The sequence below is a fragment of the Myotis davidii genome, unplaced genomic scaffold (assembly GCF_000327345.1).
Source record: "Myotis davidii unplaced genomic scaffold, ASM32734v1 scaffold183, whole genome shotgun sequence".
Lineage (NCBI taxonomy): Eukaryota > Metazoa > Chordata > Mammalia > Chiroptera > Vespertilionidae > Myotis > Myotis davidii.
The window spans coordinates 205,722-206,126 of record NW_006294465.1 but is presented as its reverse complement, the minus strand read 5'-3'; the positions used below and the strand labels follow the sequence as shown (position 1 = coordinate 206,126).

At 63.5% G+C, this 405-nt stretch overlaps 1 protein-coding gene across 3 annotated transcripts in view; it reads left to right on the top strand.

The window, feature by feature from the left end:
* CAV1 (caveolin 1) overlaps positions 1–405 on the top strand; it is a 36,855-nt gene that overhangs the window by 206 nt on the left and 36,244 nt on the right. For 2 of the 3 annotated variants that reach the window (XM_015567172.1, XM_015567173.1), the window contains exon 1: positions 7–110. In XM_015567172.1, the coding sequence (XP_015422658.1) occupies positions 81–110 (30 nt within the window). In that variant the 5' untranslated portion in view covers positions 7–80. Of the gene's footprint in view, positions 1–6; positions 111–405 lie in introns of those variants that run through there. The other variant, XM_006768695.2, reaches the window with a different exon arrangement.

The window sequence follows — 405 nt, the reverse complement described above, 5'->3', positions numbered from 1 at the left end:
ATACAAGATCTTTCTTCCTCTGTTCCCTTAAATCACAGCCCGGGGAAATCTCAAGAGCCTTCATCCAGCCACGCGCCAGCATGTCTGGGGGCAAATACGTGGACTCCGAGGTAGGCTTGGGGGTGCGGACCCGCCGGGCGCGGGGGTGCCTGCCTCTGCTATCTCCCTCTCCAAGCGTCCGGCGGCTCCTCCGGCCCCAGCCCTCTCTCTACTTTGGAGAACTCTTGCGCCGAGCGGCTGCGGAATGGGCCTGGGCGGGGAGGTGAAGAGGGGGCAGGAATATTTCATGTTTGTGCCCTGAGCCAGAGGCGCCCGGAGAAGGTGGTCGGGGTTTGAGGTTAGGTCTCCCAGACGGAGGACGAGTTTCTCCACGGGTCCCGGTGCCACCTGATGGCGGGACCCCCC